Source organism: Esox lucius, chromosome 19 (genome assembly GCF_011004845.1).
Source record: "Esox lucius isolate fEsoLuc1 chromosome 19, fEsoLuc1.pri, whole genome shotgun sequence".
Taxonomy (NCBI): domain Eukaryota; kingdom Metazoa; phylum Chordata; class Actinopteri; order Esociformes; family Esocidae; genus Esox; species Esox lucius.
In genome coordinates this window covers 25,642,256-25,662,810 of record NC_047587.1, presented here as the reverse complement: position 1 = coordinate 25,662,810, position 20,555 = coordinate 25,642,256, and the positions used below count along the sequence as shown (strand labels likewise).

At 44.5% G+C, this 20,555-nt stretch overlaps 2 protein-coding genes across 2 annotated transcripts in view; both read right to left on the bottom strand.

Moving 5' to 3' along the window:
- The window catches only part of bcar1 (BCAR1 scaffold protein, Cas family member), an 83,201-nt gene extending 78,638 nt beyond the window's left edge, over window positions 1-4,563 (bottom strand). Inside the window, exon 1 of the mRNA XM_010883855.5 lies at window positions 4,041-4,563. Coding sequence (XP_010882157.2) covers window positions 4,041-4,052 — 12 coding nt within the window. The 5' untranslated portion in view covers window positions 4,053-4,563. The remainder of the gene's footprint in view (window positions 1-4,040) is intronic.
- Window positions 4,564-12,433: 7,870 nt separating this feature from the next.
- cfdp1 (craniofacial development protein 1) overlaps window positions 12,434-20,555 on the bottom strand; it is a 31,370-nt gene continuing 23,248 nt past the window's right edge. Inside the window, exons 7-9 of the mRNA XM_020056811.3 lie at window positions 17,276-17,434; window positions 13,456-13,561; window positions 12,434-13,329 (exon numbers count right to left, since the gene is read on the bottom strand). Coding sequence (XP_019912370.2) covers window positions 13,468-13,561; window positions 17,276-17,434 — 253 coding nt within the window. The 3' untranslated portion in view covers window positions 12,434-13,329; window positions 13,456-13,467. The remainder of the gene's footprint in view (window positions 13,330-13,455; window positions 13,562-17,275; window positions 17,435-20,555) is intronic.

Sequence of the window (20,555 nt, the reverse complement as noted above, 5' to 3'; positions counted from 1 at the left end):
CATACCACACACACACACACACACACAGGCTCTCTGGAGCAGGTGAGTGAGGAGAGTCCATTCCCCAGGGTTACCCGGAGGAGGAATGTGGCTTCACTCCTCCATTGTGTGTCAGTGACTGAGAGTGAGTGAGGACAGGCACCACACATAGACTCCCCACACACACACAGACTCATCACACACACTGCTCTGCTCCAGTCCGCTGCCCTCCTCTCAGCAGCGGGGCTTAGCCTTGAAAAAGGCCGGTGCCACCTATTCTGCCTGAAATTCTGCCAGTCCAACCAAGGGTTGGGGAGAATTAAAACAGGACTCGTTCACTAGATCAGATCAAATCAACCGGTCACAAAGCATGGCGTTTAGTGGAGGATCCTATGATGGGCTGATTGCGGGTGGGCCAATGGGTGTAGTAGGAAGACGGCTGGGTCTGATGGATGCAGGGCAGACCTTCCGTCAATACTGGAGCCATGCATTTAGTAAACACAGCCCTGGTCAATACCATTACTGAATCCTATAGGACCGCGGAAGAGATCGTAAACAGACATATTAGCAGATTGACCCTTCAGCGAAACAGGGATGTTGGAACCAGGAACAACCGAACTATGAGCAGCCGGTGCTGTATGTATATAGTCCGCTTAAAACCTGAAGACATTTAATTTAGTATGCAACATTAGTAGATAAAAGAGACATCTGTTTAAATTCCTATTCATATTTGTAGCTGGTTTGTCAGTGGTTTGTAGCATAAACATGATCATTCCTGCTGGGCTGTCAGTTGTAAACAAATGGACGTGTCAGCTGGCGGCTGGAGTACGATGCTTCCCCAGCTCCAGTGTGTGTTGGTGTGTACATTTCAACTGGGAGCTTAAAGAGGAGGCGCCTTTAAACACAGATAAAAGAATGTCTGAAATCTGCTGAGAGCGGCCAAGCTGGGGAGACGTGTGTGTGAGTGCTTGTGTGTCGATGCGTGTGAGTTTAGTTCCGTGCGCGTGTGTCTGAATTACAAACAGGCTATATCAACTGGTCGATGGGAGCTGGTGTATCGATGCGGGGGATGTATTCTATCCATGTTGGATGACCGGTGGGCATCAGGCTTGATGTGCTATGGAGCTGTACAGCAGCCCGGACCCTGATGGACGACACTCTGACAAGGGGAGCCTGATGGCTTACTGTTGCCCAGGCAACCCACACAAATAGCCAGGGCCTTATCCGGGTTATTGAAATGCAAAGGCTTGCCTCAGCACCAATTACGAATATGTATGTGAAGCGTCATTCACACCCATGACAAGCACCAAATGTCAGGCTCCTGAAAGGGACGTATCAGAGTGCCATCCATAGAGTCCCTGCAGACGTCCCGTTCATGTCCCTCGTGTCCTACACTGCCTGCTGGCTGCAGTGGAGGGAGACGGGCGACGGAGGCTGTAGCCGAGTTGAGACGTGATCTCATGGAAAGATTGGCATGTTCTACATGACTAGGGACACTTCGTTCTCCACACGGCATATCCTTCACGTGTCAATGCATGTAATGTATGCACAGAACCTATGTATGTATGAACGGGAAACGCTGGGAAACCTTGCAATGCATGTAATGTATGCACAGAACCTATGTATGTATGTACGGGAAACGCTGGGAAACCTTGCAATGCATGTAATGTATGCACAGAACCTATGTATGTATGTACAGGAAACGCTACTATTAACATGCTCTACAGTGTGGTCATTTTACATGTATATATGCGCTTAAATATTTTGCTGTGTAACCTGGATATTTTTTCTGAGGAGCAGTAGTGGGCCTAGAAACATTAAGGCCTCTAGCTTTAATATCACCCCCCACCCCCCAGTTCATCAAATCCGAATGTACAGAATAGGGCAAAAGTCTTAGGCCATACAACATTGTTTAAAACTATTTATCTGGGCACTAAGTGTTTATTTGCTCATAAAAACCCTATATAAGATTAGAAATAAGCACAAATAAATGTCAATGCAATATCCCAAAAGAATTGCAGCCTTGTTTGGTAGAGTGGTCTGGACCAGTGCCTGCAACACACGTGTGTACTGCAGCATGAGTTTGAAACAGGTCCACTGCTCTTTCAGCAAAACCTCTCCCCTCTATTTTTCCACACTTTCCAGTCAAATAAGGCACAGAAATTCCTAAGGAGAAATGTACAAAACGTTCTTGTTAGGTAACTGATATCTTGTGAGATGGCTAGACACCTAATAAGACATCCATAATCTTTTTGGCAACATCAGGACTACTTCCTACTGTTTATTGTATTCATTCTTATTTGTATTTGGTATAAACATTGTACAGCGTTTGAAAGCCAAAAAAACACGAAATGCCCAAATAAAATAACTAAGACTTAGGCACATTACTGTATCTACAGCTCTATCTCATTGCAACAACTCCTAAATGATTTTAAAGATTTAATGATCACCGCAAGCCTTCTACATAGGTGGCCAGTCATTCTGGCCTCTCACACCCTGCACTTGCTAACAGGAAGTCCCACTGGCTTGGGAGGTCTCAATCACCTAATGAATACAGTTAGCTTTGCGGGTACTGAGCCACCTGAGGGAGGCGCTAGTGCTCTATGAGACCAGGAAATCCCTGTTCAAAACACCTCCCCTATGCCCAAAACACCTCTGATATGACAATGCTAAACTTCTATGCATTACTCCTTTATTCAGTGGACAAGTAACTGCTAATGTTAAATCCATAATATCAAGAGAGGCATGAAAAAAGCCACACATGTGATTGGAGAATGACAGGGTATTTAACATCCTGGGATCCCTGCTACCACTGGGACTTCATGTTCACCTAAGCATGCTTAACTCTGCAGGCTGATCCCATCCAAACATTGGTTTAATTTCCTCCATAATATGGCTGACTGGAGGAATTAACCCATCAAATACAGCAGGAGGATTCCCTCCACAGGGACACCCAGCCTATTAGAATGTTGGCAGACCACCCAACAAAGAAACCCAGCACCCAAGCAACAACACTGGATTATTTGAAAAGATGCTTTAACTTCCAATAAGAAGATCCGGTACCAAGTGGACACCAGATGTTATAATTAAAGCTATAGTGTTGTATTAACAGAGTTATTACACTAGGACTGCAAAATAATACTGTTGAAAATAATCTGTTGTACACCTGCAATTAGCTCTCAAGTTTGTTCCATGCAGTGGAGTTAGTGGAGTATGCGGCTAGCAAAGCCATGGTTCTGGGTTCGATTACCACCTGAGGCCACTAGGAAAGACTTTAAATGTCCATATACTCACTAAGTATCTCCAGATATGGTTGTCTGCTAAATGATATGCAAAGAAAGGATGTCTCTAGAAACTTAATGTCGAGAAACACATTTCAGAAGGAATCCTCACAGGTTAGAGCATGCCGGTTTAGATATTTGAATGCATAAAACCGCATGCCAAGCTAAACAGAACAGTGCTTGCTCAATGTGAACAGTCATATCCTAAATATCTCCACACCCATTACAGAAACATGGCAAAATCTGTCCAAGGACGGTATTGATATTGTTACTAGGAAACAAAACTGTTACTGATTTGCAGTCTATTGGATGATTGTTTGCAAAACAACAGGAAAGAAAACAGAAGACAAAACTGCATATATTCTTTAGGAATGTTTAAGCATTAAGTAGTACTGGCTCAGACTCAAAATATATAAATAATTCTAGTAAACGTAACGGACAAAACTCTGGGTAGGCTACGACATTAGCACGGAGTCAAATTTGACTGGTTGCAAACAGGCTGTGGCAACCAACGAAACGCACTCAGAAACATTGATATTAAATAATAAATATATTTGCAACAGTGGTAGACTATTACAATATAATAAATTAATACAAGCGCAGTAGCCTACCTATCCCTGACATGCCAGGGCAGCAACGAAGATGACACTTGGCAGATTGTACAAACACTGCTGTCTGACAACCCTCTGTAAATATGAAAGTTTATACGAGATGTAACACTATTACATGGTTGGGTTCCATAAAATGAATACAAATAATAATAGTCTTAAGAAGACTTACCGGAACAGACATCTTGTGATGTGATGTTAGAGTAGGCAATGCCCCTCTCAGGATACTTAAATTGTGTAGGTTATTTAAAACAAGCAGTAGTAGGGCTAGGCTATGCTAGGCTACTTTTACACCAGAAAAATAAATATTTTTTCGTCAGGACTCCTTCGATGTCAGCCTTTATTCCATGCTTTTCTTTTATAATGCATTCATCTTAGTGTCAGTTGCCCGTTCAGATTCAGCTTGGAATGAATGTCAGGGATATGGTGGGATTTTCCAAGCTAGGAGCAGCCCACCAAATGCGGCGCAATCCACCTCATGAACGTCCAGAGCTCCTGTCTCCACTAAACTGTTAACACTCTCTCCTCTATGTCACACGGTTTGTTGCAGTATCCTTCCAAGAATACAGTATTGAAGCCAAATAGAAGAAAGTGTCAAATCGCACGTTTGCATCCACTGTCAAAGAAAATGAAAAAAATCGTTCATCCAGCTTGCGGCGGTTGCGAGTATGCTTGCTCGAAAGACCGCTGCTCTCTCCACCGTCCTAATGGAATCATCAAGTTTTGTTTAAAGGGATGGTCCTCCGTTTTCTAACCATCGGAAGAGGTAGCAATAAGCCACTGATTTATTTTGTGTTTACAAAGCTATTGCCTACCCTGCTTATCAAAGTCAAACTCTTGCGAATTTGCATTTTATTTTAGAATCTGTACAGATTTAACAATTTCTGAGTCCCCCAGGATGTCCTTTAAAGGGAATGTACATTGTGGTCGGCTGTCGGATTGAATTGGCCAGTGCATACACTTATGGTCCTTCATACACAGCTGGATGAGAAACAAAATTTATGTGAAGCTATCAATGGAAAATAGAGGTAGCCTAATGTTAATTAGTGTTAGCGCGTTTAGCAAGTGCCCAGTCTTTTTTTGCACAATGTCACATGGTCATGCTCTATGATTATTATTATTTTCCTCCGGTGTTTCCAAGCAAATTCGGAGGGGTAACCAACACTGGGTAATCGCGACATATTTGAACCAGGTTCCACCGACTTTCAGGCTAACTTTGTCCCCATCCAGCTATTGCGCACATCGATTTTTGCATGTAGGCTACCCTGTTACTGGTTAGCCAACACCTAAAGGGAGAATGTCACATTCATCTTAACTTTATAGCTGGTTTGGCCTGAAAATTCGAGTATGTCGTATACCATCTGTATAAAAAGCAATAATTATTTGTTTCAAATTTTGTTGGGAACCAGATTATAACAGCGAAACACTTTAGGGCTATATCCTTACTTTGTGAACTACACACACGTGTGCCACACATTGGCTAAAGACACAAACATATTTTAAAATAATGAAAAATTGGTTGCATTCATGCTATGAGTGACCAACAAATCAATGAGGCAGGCATGATTACTAGAAGGGTAGATCACTTGCTGCCACTGCTAGACTAATTGAGTGGCTATCACTTCTGCCCTCAGTTGTTATTGGAGGGTTTTTGTGTCAGTGACTGTTTATAATTATCTTCTCAATGGTGTTAGCTATTTTTACTCATCCTTTCGGTGTTTGAGACTATGCATTTGGTGACAGACAGCTACACATGAACAGAGCAGAGATCAGGTGTGTTTCAAATATATGAACCACTCCTAATAGCAACCTGGCTTAAGTAAGTGTGACAATGAAGACTGACATTCTGGCTTAAGGGTCAAAGGTTAAAGTTACTGCTAGTTCTTTACATGTAATATCACTGCCTTCCATTGACAAGAGCAACTGTCTCTAAGGTTGGCAAACATTGCTTCGTATCAATTGTTCTTGTCCACACTCCCACAACCGTTCATTGTTTTCTCCTCCCTCATTCTTGTCACAAGGCTATGCCTTTAAATGCCTCTAGGTTTTTTCATATTCTACTGGAAGAAGCTCTTTTGACTTTATGGCATATGAGAGAAAACAGCAGTAACATAAGTGAGGAAAGTTGTGAAAGTAAGTGACTTTAAAATGCATTTGAAATGTTGCAGAACAGTGGAAGTGTGAATTCAGTGTAGGATGAAGAGAAGCAGTAAGAATCATTTCAGGGTTACAAAGTCACTTAACCTTTTTAGAGAAGTTGCACAGAAAACACATAAGGGAGAATGTGTAATTTAATAAATATAAGGAAGACTAGCCCTTCACAACTCTGGAGCAAGGAAGGCTCTCTCTCATAGTGTGTTCTGGTGTGGTGTGTGAGTGTGTGCAGTTAAATAAAGATGAGGACAACAAGTTCTCTCTTAAAGGAAGGGAGAGAAAAGGAGTGAGTTTGGACTGTATAGAATAAATGTATAGTCGCTCATACAGTGGATATAAAAAGTCTACAAATGGCAAGTTTTTGTGATGTAAAAGAATGAGACAAAGATAAATCATGTCAGAACATTTTCCACCTTTAATGTGACCTATAACGTGAACAATTCAATTGAAAAACAAATCTTTAAGAGGTAAAAATCAAAAATAGAAATCTCACAATAACCTGGTTGCATAAGTGTGCACACCCTTAAACTAATACTTTGTTGAAGCATCTTTAGATTTTATTACAGCACTCAGTCTTTTTGGGTAGGAGTCTATTAGCATGGCACATCTTGACGTGGCAATATTTGCCCACTCTTCTTTGCGAAATCACTCCAAATCTGTCAGATTGCGAGGACATCTCCTGTGCACAGCCCTCTTCAGATCACCCTACAGATGTTCAATAGGATTCAGGTCTGGGCTTTGGCTGGGCCTTTCCAAAACGTTAATCATCTTCTGGTGAAGCCATGCTTTTGTGGATTTGGATGTGTGCTTCGGGTCGTTGTCATGCTGAAAGGTGAACTTCATCTTCAGCTTTCTAACGATCGCCTGAAGGTTTTGTGCCAAAATTGCCTTGTTATTTGGAACTGGTGGTTGGATCCAGCTGAAGAAAAACAGTCCCAAAGCATGATGCTGCCACCACCATGCTTCACTGTGTGTATAGTGTTCTTTGGGTGATGTGCAGTGTTGTTTTTGCACCAAACATACCTTTTGGAATTATTGGTTTCATCAGACCATAACACAGCCGGGCTTGGATGTTTTTCTTTGTAAGAAAAGGCTTCCGTCTTTCCACCCTACCCCATAGCCAATTCATATGAAGAATATGGGAGATTGTTGTCACATGTAGCACACATCCAGTACTTGCCAGAAATTCCTGCAGTTCCTTTAATGTTGCTGTATGCCTCTTGGAAGCCTCCCTGATCAGTTTTCTTCTTGTCTTTTCACTTGACTGTCTTCACTGTGTTCCATGGTATATTTAATGCTTTGGAAATAATTTTTTACCCTTCTCCTGACTGATATCTTTCAACAATGAGATCCCTCTGATGCTTTGGAAGCTCTCTGTGGTTTATGCTCTGAGATGCAACTAAGAAAATGTCAGGAAAATTCTACTAGAACTGCTGAACTTTGTGATTAATCAGAGTTACTTTAAATGAAGGCAGGTGTGTAATGACTTCTATTTAACATGAGTTTGAATGTGATTGGTTAATTCTGAACACAGCTACATCCCCAGTTATAAGAGGGTGTGCATACTTGTGAAACCAGGTTATTGTAAGGTTTTTATTTTTCATTTTTTCCCCCTCGAAGATTTCAGTTTGTTTTTCAATTGAATTGTTCACATTATAGGTAACATTAAAAGTGGACAAGGTTCTGACATTATTTATCTTTGTCTCATTCTTTTACATCACAACAACCTGGCATTTTAATAAGTGTGTGTAGACTTTTTATATCCACTGTACATGCGTTGGCAAGCATTTTTCTGCTGTTCATGGCATGGTCAAAGAGGTTCTGATCAGGGATGTTGGCAATGCCTAAGCGCAAGCTGATATTGAAAGGCTCTCGGATGGACAGACGGCCGATGGTACCCATCGGTAATGGACAAAAGTACCCACAGCAACCTTACTATCTCTGGCTAGTGGGTGATGGTATTCGGGAGTTTGTATAGAGATGTACTAATGATGTACAGTATATGTAATAAAGGGAGCAAAAACACCTCAATAGGGATCCCACTGCCTGCCTCCTACACAGTCCTGCCCAACAAAAATCTTTCCACAATTTAAAGCAATTCATGTTATGTTTTAAATTCTATCATTACGCATAAACTTCACTGTATATATAAATAAAGGGCGGTGCAAAAGTACCCATGACCAATTGTCTCATAGTATTACAAAGATCTATTGACTGATATTTTATTTCAAAACATTGAGACTCAAAATCACATTTTATGGTGATCCGGGTTTTATGTTGGGAAATATGTTGGTTAAAATTAAGAGACCACGGCACCTTTTTCTTTCCTTTACAAAAAAGTCAACAAGGAAGGTTTTGAGTGAGGAACAGAAGCATTCAATTTGCAGTGGTCTCTTAATTTTAACCCATCTGTTCCCCCCTCAAAACCTTCATTTTCAGCGTTTTTTGGCAAGGAAAGAAAAAGGTGCAGGGGTCTCTTAATTTTTTCCAGAGCTGTATATTGGGTAAAGCCACCTTCTGCTACAATAACAGGTTTAAATATTTTAGTATGTACCAGGTTTGAACAATCTTGAGTGATCTTGGCCCACTCTTATTGTCAGATTTGCTTCAGGTTGTTGAGGTTGAGTGGATTGGGAGGATGCTTGTGGACTGCAATTGTTCAAGTTCCACAGCTTTCTCAATGAGACTTATTCTCACATATTGTTGTCAAAACTCAGATGGTGACCTTCAGAGAGTGGCAAGGGGATCAATAAACCCATCAACTTCGGGACACACTGAATTAAATAAAATGAAATAAACACAACACTGAATAGAATACAACATAATGTCCTAAACATGATTATTTGGAATGGTGCATTTCTGTGTATTAGATGTCACAATGTTTGCAAAGAAATGTTCTCCATTAAAAGGACTTTGAACACACGTCTTTGTTCACAGTACGCTGATATTCCCACTGTGCCATCATGTACATGTCAAATGAGGGCTAATCTTACTATTCTCAGCGATTTCATTTACCTATTTGAATCACTATGATAAAGAACATCTGTGGACCAATGGTTGCAGTCATTCATAAACACAGACACACACACGTCAGAATTGATCAAATCTTGCTCTTTGCATTTTCTTAATAATTATCTTATTGGCTAGAGGTTGTTCCAATTCATTATAATGACAATCTAGTATAATCCAACCAGACTGACAAGATCCAATGAGGTACAGTGGGGAGAACAAGTATCTGATACACTGCTGATTTTGCAGGTTTTCCTACTTACATATCATGTAGAGGTCTGTAAATTTAGCATAGGTACACTTCAACTGTGAGAGACGGAATCTAAAACTAAAATCCAGAAAATCACATTGCACGATTTTTAAATAATGAATTAGCATTTTATTGCATGACATAAGTATTTGATCACCTACCAACCAGTAAGAATTCCAGCTCTCACAGACCTGTTAGTTTTTCCTTAAGAAGCCCTCCTGTTCTCCACTCATTACCTGTATTAACTGCACCTGTTTGAACTCGTTACCTGTATAAAAGACACATGTCCACACACTCAATCAAACAGACTCCAACCTCTCCACAATTGCCAAAAAATGTTAGACTTGCACAAAGCTGGGATGGGCTACAGGACAATAGGCAAGCAGTTTGGTGAGAAAGCAACAACTGTTGGCGCAATTATTAGAAAATGGAAGAAGTTCAAGATGACGGTCAGTCTCCCTCGGTCCCCCTGCTCAAACCAGCGCATGTCTAGGCCCATCTGAAGTTTTCCAAGGACCATCTGGAAGATCCAGAGGAGGAATGGGAGGAGGTCATGTGGTCTGATGAGACAAAAATAGAGCTTTTTGGTCTGAAGTCCGCTCCCGTGTTTGGAGGAAGAAGAAGGAAGAGTACAACCCCAAGAACACCCTCCCAGCAGTGAAGCATGGAGGTGGAAACATCATTCTTTGGGGATGCTTTTCTGCAAAGGGGATGACTGCACTGTATTGAGGGGAGGATGGATGGGGCCATGTATCGAGAGATCTTGGCCAACAACCTCCTTCCCTCAGTAAGAGCATTGAAGATGGGTTGTGGCTGCGTCTTCCAGCATGACAACAACCCAAAACACACAGTTGCTCCATAAGAAGCATCTCAAGGTCCTGGAGTGGCCTAGCCAGTCTCCAGACCTGAACCCAATAGAAAATCTTTGGAGGGAGCTGAAAGTCCGTATTGCCCAGCGATATCCCCGAAACCTGAAGGATCTGGAGAAGGTCTGTCTGGAGGAGTAGGCAAACATCCCTGCTGCAGTGTGTGCAAACCTGGTCAAGAACTACAGGAAACATATGAGCTCTGTAATTGCAAACAAAGGTTTCTGTACCAAATATTAAGTTCTGCTTTTCTGATGTATCAAATACTTATGTCATGCAATAAAATGCAAATTAATTACTTAAAAATCATACAATGTGATTTTCTGGATTTAGATTCCGTCACTCACAGTTGAAGAGTACCTATGATAAAAATTACAGACCTCTACATGCTTTGTAAGTAAGAAAACCTGCAAAATCGTCAGTGTATCAAATACTTGTTCTCCCCAATGTATCTGGAAAACCGTGCATGGCTATTTATACACTGCATGAATAAATACTGATAATTTACTTATGTAAAGTAGCAAAAATAGGTTCAGAATTTTTGCTCAATGTATAATCGTAGAGATTCCCATCTTTCAATGAGAAACTTAATTGTATGTTCTAAGATGGGTTTTGTAAATGTAGGCAAATAACTACATTTACATGTTTTTTCTAAGAATGTGCTCTGAAGGTAAATCAGCAAGGCCTCCTTTCAGCTCAAGCTGCAAATGCATCAAAAACAGGGAAATGTACTTGCAAAATTCCCATGAAATGTCTAGAACATAAATATCTTATGTTCAGAGACCATGTAAACGTGTTCTGCATAAGTTTGGTGGGACGTTAAATGGACGTTCCTGGTAAGTCTAAGAATCTGCACACATGAATGTTGTATAAAGTTCCAAACCAGTGAAAGTGTTAAATCTGCCAGGTAGAGGACGCAAGCGAATCTTGTTTGCACACACAATGAGATATGATATAGAAGAATCCACAGCCTAGAAGTTACAGAACTTCGCATCATGGGGTTACCATTTCTCCAAATCTTAAATTAAAAGACATCTCCACACCAATTGCATATATTTGGAAGGGTTGTTGGAAAAAACAATTCATTGAGAGAAACTTATATAAGTTTGTGGAGTTTGCTCAAATGGCATTAGCAACTGAATTGAAACCAGAGGCTATGGTCAAATAAAAGAGTTCTTCGGCTACTCTGGTTACGCATTGACATATGCAGAAAATAACCTCAGAAAGTCTGTAAAAAAGTATTTGAAGTTATGGGTCTCTTTGCTAATGTAGTCCTTGTCTAGATCCAGGACATTTCAGCCAAGAGTGTGGTTGCCTCTGCAAGGAGTCTGTAACTTTGCTGCAAGTGGCTCTTCCAATGACCTCACGCACACACAAAGCTCCAAAAAGCGTAATTAACCCCGAAAATATTTCATCAGTCTGAGACTTGATTTCCACTGAAAACCTGTGATTTGAAGAGAGCTGTCGGCAAGCACATCATTCATGTTTCTTCCCTCAGACTGAATGAAGGAGTTGTCCATCAGGTCGCAGTGGTTACATAGGTGTTCCTGGGCGTTACCTTTTCTGGAATGGGGGGGCATACTATTTTGTAGCATGAAACATTTTAAAGTTAGAAAAACTTTTTTAAGAAGAAAATCAAAACTGCTGTCTTCATCACTCTCTTAAGTGTAGTTCTATGAAGGAAGGACAAATAAATGCAGAAATGTCAAGGTCCCAAAAAATGAGTCCCCGATGAATGAACCATATGCAGGTTTCTGCCTAAATCTTATGCATGTGTAAGCTAAAGGGAGGGTACAGTGCTCACTGGACAAAGATGTTATTTAACTGTGCTGCTATAAAACCCAGGGACCTGACATCATCTGGTAACATAAAGCAGCGTTCCCTTGGGGATGAAGGGTGGATCCCTTAACTGTGTAACGTAAACAAGTAAATTATCTCTCCTATAAAGGATGCGCAGGTTCCGCCCCCCCCCCCCCCCCCCCCCCCCCCAAACATTTTGCCAGGAAACACAGGAGCAGTGGAGCGGGCCAGGACACAGGGGAATGAGGTGGAGAGATACTGTGCGAATGCTGTAGTCCTCTGACCTTCTTATTCAGGCGTGGAGTGGGTAAAACATAAGGCGCCCACCCAGAGATCTCTGAGGGATCATGGACATGAACGGAGCAGGGGAAAGGGGGAGGGGGAGGAGGAAGACCAAATGGCAGTGTCTGGAGAGAGGAAGAGGAAGGGCTAGAATATAGGGCCTTAGGGAGGTGAACAGCACAAACAAGACCATCTGTACTAGAAAAACTTCAAAACAAATGACATGCTTTATTCCATTTTACACACAGTACAGCATCAGGATACCACAGAAAACACGTTGGGATATTAGAATGATTCAGTCACACCTAAAAGCCAATGTATTTAACAACCAGTAGATAAAATAAAGTCCCTGATAAAGCCTGTCTGTGTGTCTGGTACCAAACAAGCACACACTTTGTAATAGGAGCAGTGTAATTACGTTTTGGAGACCAGCAGGACACGTTGAGGAAACGTTCCGCTGTAATCTGCCCTCCTAGCCCAGGTAAGCAGCTTAACTGACTAAGCAGCTAAACTTGCATCATGTCAGATTCTGTGATGGTTGTTGTGTACCTACAGGTACATGAGCGAAAGACAAAGCCTTCTTATATTAGTCAGCACAGCTCTACAGACACCCAGCCCGCACGGCAGGGAGCTGAAATGCAATCAACAAAATCTGGGAATGAACAGCTCAATGGACCTAATCACTGCAGGGGGTGTAGGGGGCCGGCACAAGTATCTCCGCTGCGTGGATGCTTCCGCTCTCATCCTCTGGCTTTCAAGTCTGTGGCTTTTACGAGTACGACGGCAGTTCGCAGTGTGGAACCAGGAGTTCTGCTGATTCTCCAGTTCCGGGATGGGTTTGTCTGTGGCGCTGGTGACCCTGTAAAGTCAGGAGCTGCCCCACAGCCATGTGCTGAGGTAGGCAGGTTGATACTGACACCGCAACGCTCGTTGGACAGGGAGACAGGAACAGGGGTCAGGCCAGGTGTCTGGGGCCATAGGCAGGTCCAGGAACAGATGGAGGGTTGAAGAGAGTTGACTGGGAATGTGAGGGGACAAGGCTCCGGGAACAGCAGGTACAGTCCGCTGTCTTGACACACAGTCTATCCAGAGGGCGAGCTCTGGGTTGTCAAATGTGAGGAATAATGCAGGCATATTTAGTATGGTGTGTGTGTGTGTGTGCGCGTTGGTGGTGGTGGTGGGGGGGGGGGTAGATGCGCATGTCACAACTGTTAGTATATCTATACCAATATTCCTTGTCATCGTTTCATGATGTTGCCGAGACGCACTTTCTTTTCCAGCTCAAATGTCCGGTGGTCAACTCTCTCCAGGAAATTCTTTCTCTCCACATACCTAAAAACCAAAACACAGAAAATGACTAGAAAACACAAAAATCAAACAGGAACCATAGCAGAGCACGGTAACAACACAACACAGACACACGCCAGGGCACAATTTGGAAATGAGCTGTTGTTGCTGGGATGGCCTGGTTTTGGTCCACTGGATCTCCAATGGGGTTAATGTCTAGGCTAGCTGCTCTCATAGACCACCAGGCACATTTAGAACAGACATGCAAGGTCCTGCCTGATTGTTACAGCCAACACCTGATAGCATGTTAGGGCCAAGTGAACCCTCTGTTCTCTGAGAGTATGGCTGAGGTGTTTCATTATGGGATACACCCAGAGCATATGTCAGAAGCTCTTATTACAGAAGGCCATTTCTGTCTGGACTTCGAGCCATATCAAGTGAGGGATGTCCCTGCTACCCTATTGAAAGGACAGATGCAGTGTCTTTGAGTCATTCAATCTAGACCTTTTTCTCGCTCCTGAAGGGAGGGTTGCCTGGTGAGAGCCCAGAGAACTGGCCTTACTGTCATAATCACGGGTCCCCTTTGTATTATTCTTTTTGGTATTTTACTATGGAATATGCTGACTCACATATTGGCCAAGAAGCTTCTTCTAAAAACTGACTGTCCTGTGCAACTCATGTAAACAGGCCTTGGCCCTGACAGGATCCTGCACGTAAAACAGTATGAGTCAGGGTCGGTGTGGTGACGTTAAGCCTATAAAATGCTCCACACGTATGAGGCGAGGCCCAACATGCTGCTGAGCAAATATCCTGGATAGATATGCCCTTAACCAAACCCACCTGGAGTCCCAGGTGTAAATAAGTGGCTGAGTCCAGAGCTGGTAACGGCCCTGTCTTGAATGAAAAATCATGCCTACAAATCCAGGCCATAGCAGTGCGGTTTCTTCTCACATTTCATATGATAACAGTTAACGCATCCTTAGTCATATGATGTGGAGGCTGCACAGTATTGGCCCCCAGGAAAAATGACAATTTCTTATCCTTGCATTGCCATGGTTCACGCATAGCGCTGTAGGAGGCCTTTACACACACTGGGGACCGGTTTGAAGAACCACACCCACAGTCATCCTCCAAACCTAAACCGCTTGCCGGAGGAAGGAAGAGGCCAGCTCTCTCACGGCTACCGCCCACTCCTTGCTGACCTCTGGCCCGTGGATCAGAGGAAGGCCTCCTCGCTGGCCGCTCAGCCTGTGCCCCCTCGTGGGAGAGCAGGCCCAGGGCGTAGCCTTGGAAACTCCAAGAACAGCTCTGTGGCCTCCCAGTATGGCCCAGTGGACCGCCCTCAGCCCACTTCTGCCCGTCTCCCAGGCCTCAGGCTTCCACTGCCTCCACACAACCACATCCCTCTCAAAGACTCGGAAAAACACAGAGAGGGAGGAACTCGGAGAAAGCAGCAATTTAGCATGTCAGATGGGGTTGTATTCCAGAACCCTCCAAACAAAGGTCTTTAATTGAATATATTTCCACAGACAGTCAAAGTGGTGAGTGGTGATGGTGGCGTGACATCACTTCGTGGCCTCCTCTCCTCTCAACAGGCACCGACACAGTTAATCATCCAATTGTGACCAGGGCTGCTCTTGGCGACGGGTAAGGATGTCATGCTAGATTAGCATCTCCAGGGGACTTATGTACCCTTCCCTTCAATATTCTCCAGCCATTTCACCAAATGCCTGGTTCTGGTGACAGCTCGCTCTCATACTGAGGTACGCTGGGTAGCCGCGGGGACGGTACAGGCTGGTATATTATGACTATTGGAAGACATAATACAGAGACTTCATTCTTTGGCAGCAGGAACGTCATTCCCTAGCACCAGAACAAGCTGGGTACCCACAGGTGAGCAGATGTCTGACAGCCCAGGGAAGCCCCCATGGACTGTGTTCGGTTAAAGGGAAAAACAAACATCTGAGGTCCTCTCACAGGTACTTGGAACACCAGCCAAGACTCCCAGAACTATTTCACTGACAGCTACCACTCAGTAAGACGGGATTGCACTTCATGACAGCATCGTCGGGCCAATCTGACAGAATTGGGTCATCTGACTCGGCACCCATTTTCCCACCCAATCTACATAGAAAATTTACTATATTTCTGGCGCCATTCATTTGGTTTACAAATCAGGTCACCTCCCTCAGAGTGAGATTTGAACTAGGTGTGTGTGTCATAGGGCTCAGGCTCACTGCCTTTCGCAGTTGTTGAGGCGATTGGAACACAGCATGCTGGGTAGTTTTTGAGTCTAAAAAAAGTCACAGGTTCCCTTCAGGTCTCACTGTGAGCTACACACGCCATAAGATTGGCCAACGTCTCTCCAACATTCATAATTCATGCTCTAAAGTGAAGAACTGTTCAGAAGAGAGTTACACAATTTATTCACCCACATTTCTGGCTTGGCTATCTTCTATGTGGCATTTCACGTGTGCTTGACACACACATATACAGTCCTATTCTGTCCGCTCCTCCCGTGACTGAATATGTACCAATGCAAGGCAGCCGCCTGCCCACACTGCTGCGGTTGGAAACACTCAAGCGCACAGCACAGTCTAACCACGCACTGTTCAACAGGCATACAGGGCAAGTGCCACGGTGCATGTGAGGGCTTCTGATAACATGGACAGAAAACAGCAGCATAAAAATACATCTGAATAGACACAGGCCCCTAACCGCACACCTACACACTGCAGCAACGGGCAGGTGGAAGCAGCAATGCTTTTATCAGCGCCGAGCAGGGGAGAGAAAAGACGGCAGTCCCTCCAGAGCTTCTGGGTAAAGGGGATCCGGAATCCAGTCTGCTTACTTTGTCCAGAGGTGTTGCTCTGCAACGGACTTACTGCCCCCTCTAACCTCATACAAAAGTGGCTCTACAGGGGTTTCTTAGCTCGTCTCATGAGCTTGCCTGTGATGCAGGAGGAGAAGAGGACCAGCGAGGCTTCTCATCAGTCACAGACAGAGAGGAGGATGGAGATGAGGAGAGAACGATGGGTCTGTGGGGGGCTGTTCAATTATTCATCTGTTCAACATTAACCTTTAGGAAAGAATAATGCTACTGCAGGGCCTCACTGACAGCAGGGAGAAAACCTGCCGGGGCCAGGAGAGAGACAGACGGGGGGAGGAGAGGGACAGACAGGGAGGGAGGAGAGAGAGACAGACAGAGGGGAGGAGAGAGAGACAGACAGGGGGGAGGAGAGAGAGACAGACAGGGGGGGCGGAGAGGGACAGATGGGGGGGCGGAGAGGGACAGACAGGGGGGGCGGAGAGGGACAGACAGGGGGGGCGGAGAGGGACAGACAGGGAGGGCGGAGAGGGACAGACAGGGAGGGCGGAGAGGGACAGACAGGGGGGGCGGAGAGGGACAGACAGGGGGGGCGGAGAGGGACAGACGGGGGGGGCGGAGAGGGACAGACAGGGGGGGCGGAGAGGGACAGACAGGGGGGGCGGAGAGGGACAGACAGGGGGGGCGGAGAGGGACAGACAGGGGGGGCGGAGAGGGACAGACAGGGGGGGCGGAGAGGGACAGACAGGGGGGGCGGAGAGGGACAGACAGGGAGGGAGGAGAGGGACAGACTGACGTCTGCAGCAGCACAGGATTACAGCCAACCAGTAGAACCGGGGACCAGGAGGAGGCGCTATCGACAGCTCATCTATTAGTTATCCTGCATCGTAACTCTTGGGTTGAGCGGTGGAGCCCTATTATTAGAGACTCACCCCTCTTTGCCCCGGTTGTGGATGGCCAGCTCGTCCCCAATGCCCTCTTCATCCTTAAAGGCGTCCCAGTCCATCTTAGACTTCTCCAGTGTGCTCATCTTCTGTTTCTTCCCTCCCAGGCGGTTCAGGATGCTGCTCATCCCTGTAGGCCTCTTCACACTGAGGGAATCACAATCAGAGAATCACACTGAGGGAATCACGATCAGAGAATCACACTGAGGGAATCACGATAAGAGAATCACAGCTAGAGAACACAGTATTATGGACATTACACACTACTAGAGAACACAGTATTATGGACATTACAAAGTGCTAGAAAACACAGTATTATGGACATTACACACAGCTAGAGAAAACAGTAGTATGGACATTACGCACGGCCAGAAAACACAGCATTATGGACATTACACACTGCTAGACAAAACAGTCATTTTTTACATTACATACAGCTAGAGAACACAGTATTATGGACATTACAAAGTGCTAGAGAAAACAGTATCATGGACATTTGAAAGGGGAAGGAAGAAATGATGTAATCACTAGATCTACTCACTATAAAGACAATTAATTAAGAAAAAGAGAAGAACAGGAAACAGGCATTCAGATGGATAAAGGGATTGATTTCAAACTATAAAGCCAAACAGAATAGTAATCTGGACATATATTTCAGGCCGTCAACTGGTTTCTTTGTGTCCATTTTGAATCAGAAGTAATCCTGCCTCTGAGGTTTTGCTTGGCTGCAGTAATGAAATGTTAAACGATGTGTGCTGAAAACTAGCTGAAGACTGCCCCTGCTCCCCTCGCCGTCTGCAGTGAGGGGACCTGGGGGAGGCAGGAAGGGGCTGGGGGAGGGGTCGGGGTCCATCAGACCTCGGCGGGTAGCAGAGGGTTGCGGGTCCAAGGACAAGCACTTTCACGCCCAGGTGAGGTCTCTTCAAGGGGAACAGTCTCAAAATGTGTTTTCACTATTGCTTTCCTCTGTGTGTGTGTGTGTGTGTGTGTGTGTGTGTGTGTGTGTGGAAAAGACAGGGTGGATTTTACAAGGGCGTCTTCTACTGTATATCAAGGTTTCTGTGGATCACCAGGAAAGGGAAATGACACAGAAAAAAGGGTCAAAAAAAGAAGACATGGCAGCACACACCCTTACACACACATAAACCCTTACACACACATAAACCCTTACACACACATACACCCTTACAGACACTTACACACGCACACACACCCTTACATACACAAACCCTTACACACACCCTTACACACACATAAACCCTTACACACACACACACACCTAAACCCTTACACACACATACACCCTTACACACACCCTTACACACACATAAACCCTTACACACACCCTTACACACACATAAACCCTTACACACACCCTTACACACACATAAACCCTTACACACACCCTTACACACACATAAACCCTTACACACACCCTTACACACACATAAACCCTTACACACACATAAACCCTTACACACACCCGTACACACACATAAACCCTTACACACACCCGTACACACGCATAAAACCTTACACACACCTAAACCCTTACACACACCCTTACACACACATAAACCCTTACACACACACACACATAAACCCTTACAAACACCCTTACACACACTTAAACCCTTACACACACATAAACCCTTACACACACATAAACCCTTACACACACCCTTACACACACATAAACCCTTACAGACACTTACACACACATAAACCCTTACACACACCCTTACACACACATAAACCCTTACACACACCCTTACACACACATAAACCCTTACACACACTCTTACACACACATAAACCCTTACACACACCCTTACACACACATAAACCCTTACACACACCCGTACACACACATAAACCCTTACACACACCCGTACACACACATAAACCCTTACACACACATAAACCCTTACACACACATAAACCCTTACACACACTTACACACACATAAGCCCTTACAGACACACACACATAAACCCTTACAGACACACACACATAAACCCTTACAGACACTTACACACGCACCCACATACACGCACACACACACAAACCCTTATACAAACCCTTACACACGCGTGCACAAACACGCACAACCTTACATGCGCGCACGTGCGCACACACACACAGGTTCATGCACATTGCACCTCTCTAAATATGTTGATAACTGTTGATACAGATCTTCAGAGCGTCCTACAGCCTCAATCACTGACACACACCCCACAACCGTCAGTCATACAGCCTCAATCACTGACACACACTCCACAACCGTCAGTCATACAGCCTCAATCACTGACACACACCCCACAACCGTCAGTCATACAGCCTCAATCACTGACACACACTCCACAACCGTCAGTCATACAGCCTCAATCACTGACACACACTCCACAACCGTCAGTCATACAGCCTCAATCACTGACACACACTCCACAACCGTCAGTCATACAGCCTCAATCACTGACACACACCCCACAACCGTCAGTCATACAGCCTCAATCACTGACACACACTCCACAACCGTCAGTCATACAGCCTCAATCACTGACACACACCCCACAACCGTCAGTCATACAGCCTCAATCACTGACACACACTCCACAACCGTCAGTCATACAGCCTCAATCACTGACACACACCCCACAACCGTCAGTCATACAGCCTCAATCACTGACACACACCCCACAACCGTCAGTCATACAGCCTCAATCACTGACACACACCCCACAACCGTCAGTCATACAGCCTCAATCACTGACACACACTCCACAACTGTCAGTCATACAGCCTCAATCACTGACACACACCCCACAATCGTCAGTCATACAGCCTCAATCACTGACACACACCCCACAACCGTCAGTCATACAGCCTCAATCACTGACACACACTCCACAACCGTCAGTCATACAGCCTCAATCACTGACACACACTCCACAACCGTCAGTCATACAGCCTCAATCACTGACACACACCCCACAACCGTCAGTCATACAACCTCAATCACTGACACACACTCCACAACCGTCAGTCATACAGCCTCAATCACTGACACACTCCACAACCGTCAGTCATAGAGCCTTAATCACTGACACACATTCCACAACCGTCAGTCACATGTCAGTTAAAATAACTGCAATTTAATTGTCTCTATTGTAAATGTTATGCCACTATTATAGTGTAGCCGAATAATACAGTAAAAATACACAGGGTGAATACAGAGATTATTGTTCTTATTTGTGGTTTTTGCGCT